The sequence below is a fragment of the Chaetura pelagica genome, unplaced genomic scaffold (genome assembly GCF_000747805.2).
Source record: "Chaetura pelagica isolate M959 unplaced genomic scaffold, ChaPel_1.0 scaffold405, whole genome shotgun sequence".
Taxonomy (NCBI): Eukaryota; Metazoa; Chordata; class Aves; order Apodiformes; family Apodidae; genus Chaetura; species Chaetura pelagica.
Genome location: NW_009953489.1, coordinates 3302407 through 3302654, shown reverse-complemented (window position 1 = coordinate 3302654; position 248 = coordinate 3302407). Strand labels below are relative to the sequence as shown.

Here is a 248-nt window from a genome sequence, read left to right as displayed (position 1 = left end):
GGGCCTCCCACAGGAGCTCTGCACAGGGCACCTCTGGGATCCGCTGGGACGTGGGGAGGTTTCCGTGGGGCAGCCCCACGTTCAGAAACGCTGCCCCGTGCCCCCCGTGTCTCCCCCCTGCCCCCGCAGGTTCATGGAGCCGTACATCTTCGGCTGCCGCCTGGAGCAGGACATCATCGACTTGGAGCAGACGATGCAGCACCTCCAGCTGGCCCTCAACTTCACCGCCCACGTCCCCTACCGCAAGG

The 248-nt window shown here is 67.3% G+C and overlaps 1 protein-coding gene across 1 annotated transcript in view; it reads left to right on the top strand.

Annotated features, from left to right (window-relative positions):
- Positions 1–248, top strand: part of MRPS2 (mitochondrial ribosomal protein S2) — a 2164-nt gene that overhangs the window by 1581 nt on the left and 335 nt on the right. Inside the window, exon 2 of the mRNA XM_009998961.1 lies at positions 130–242. Within this exon, the coding sequence (XP_009997263.1) occupies positions 130–242 (113 nt within the window). The remainder of the gene's footprint in view (positions 1–129; positions 243–248) is intronic.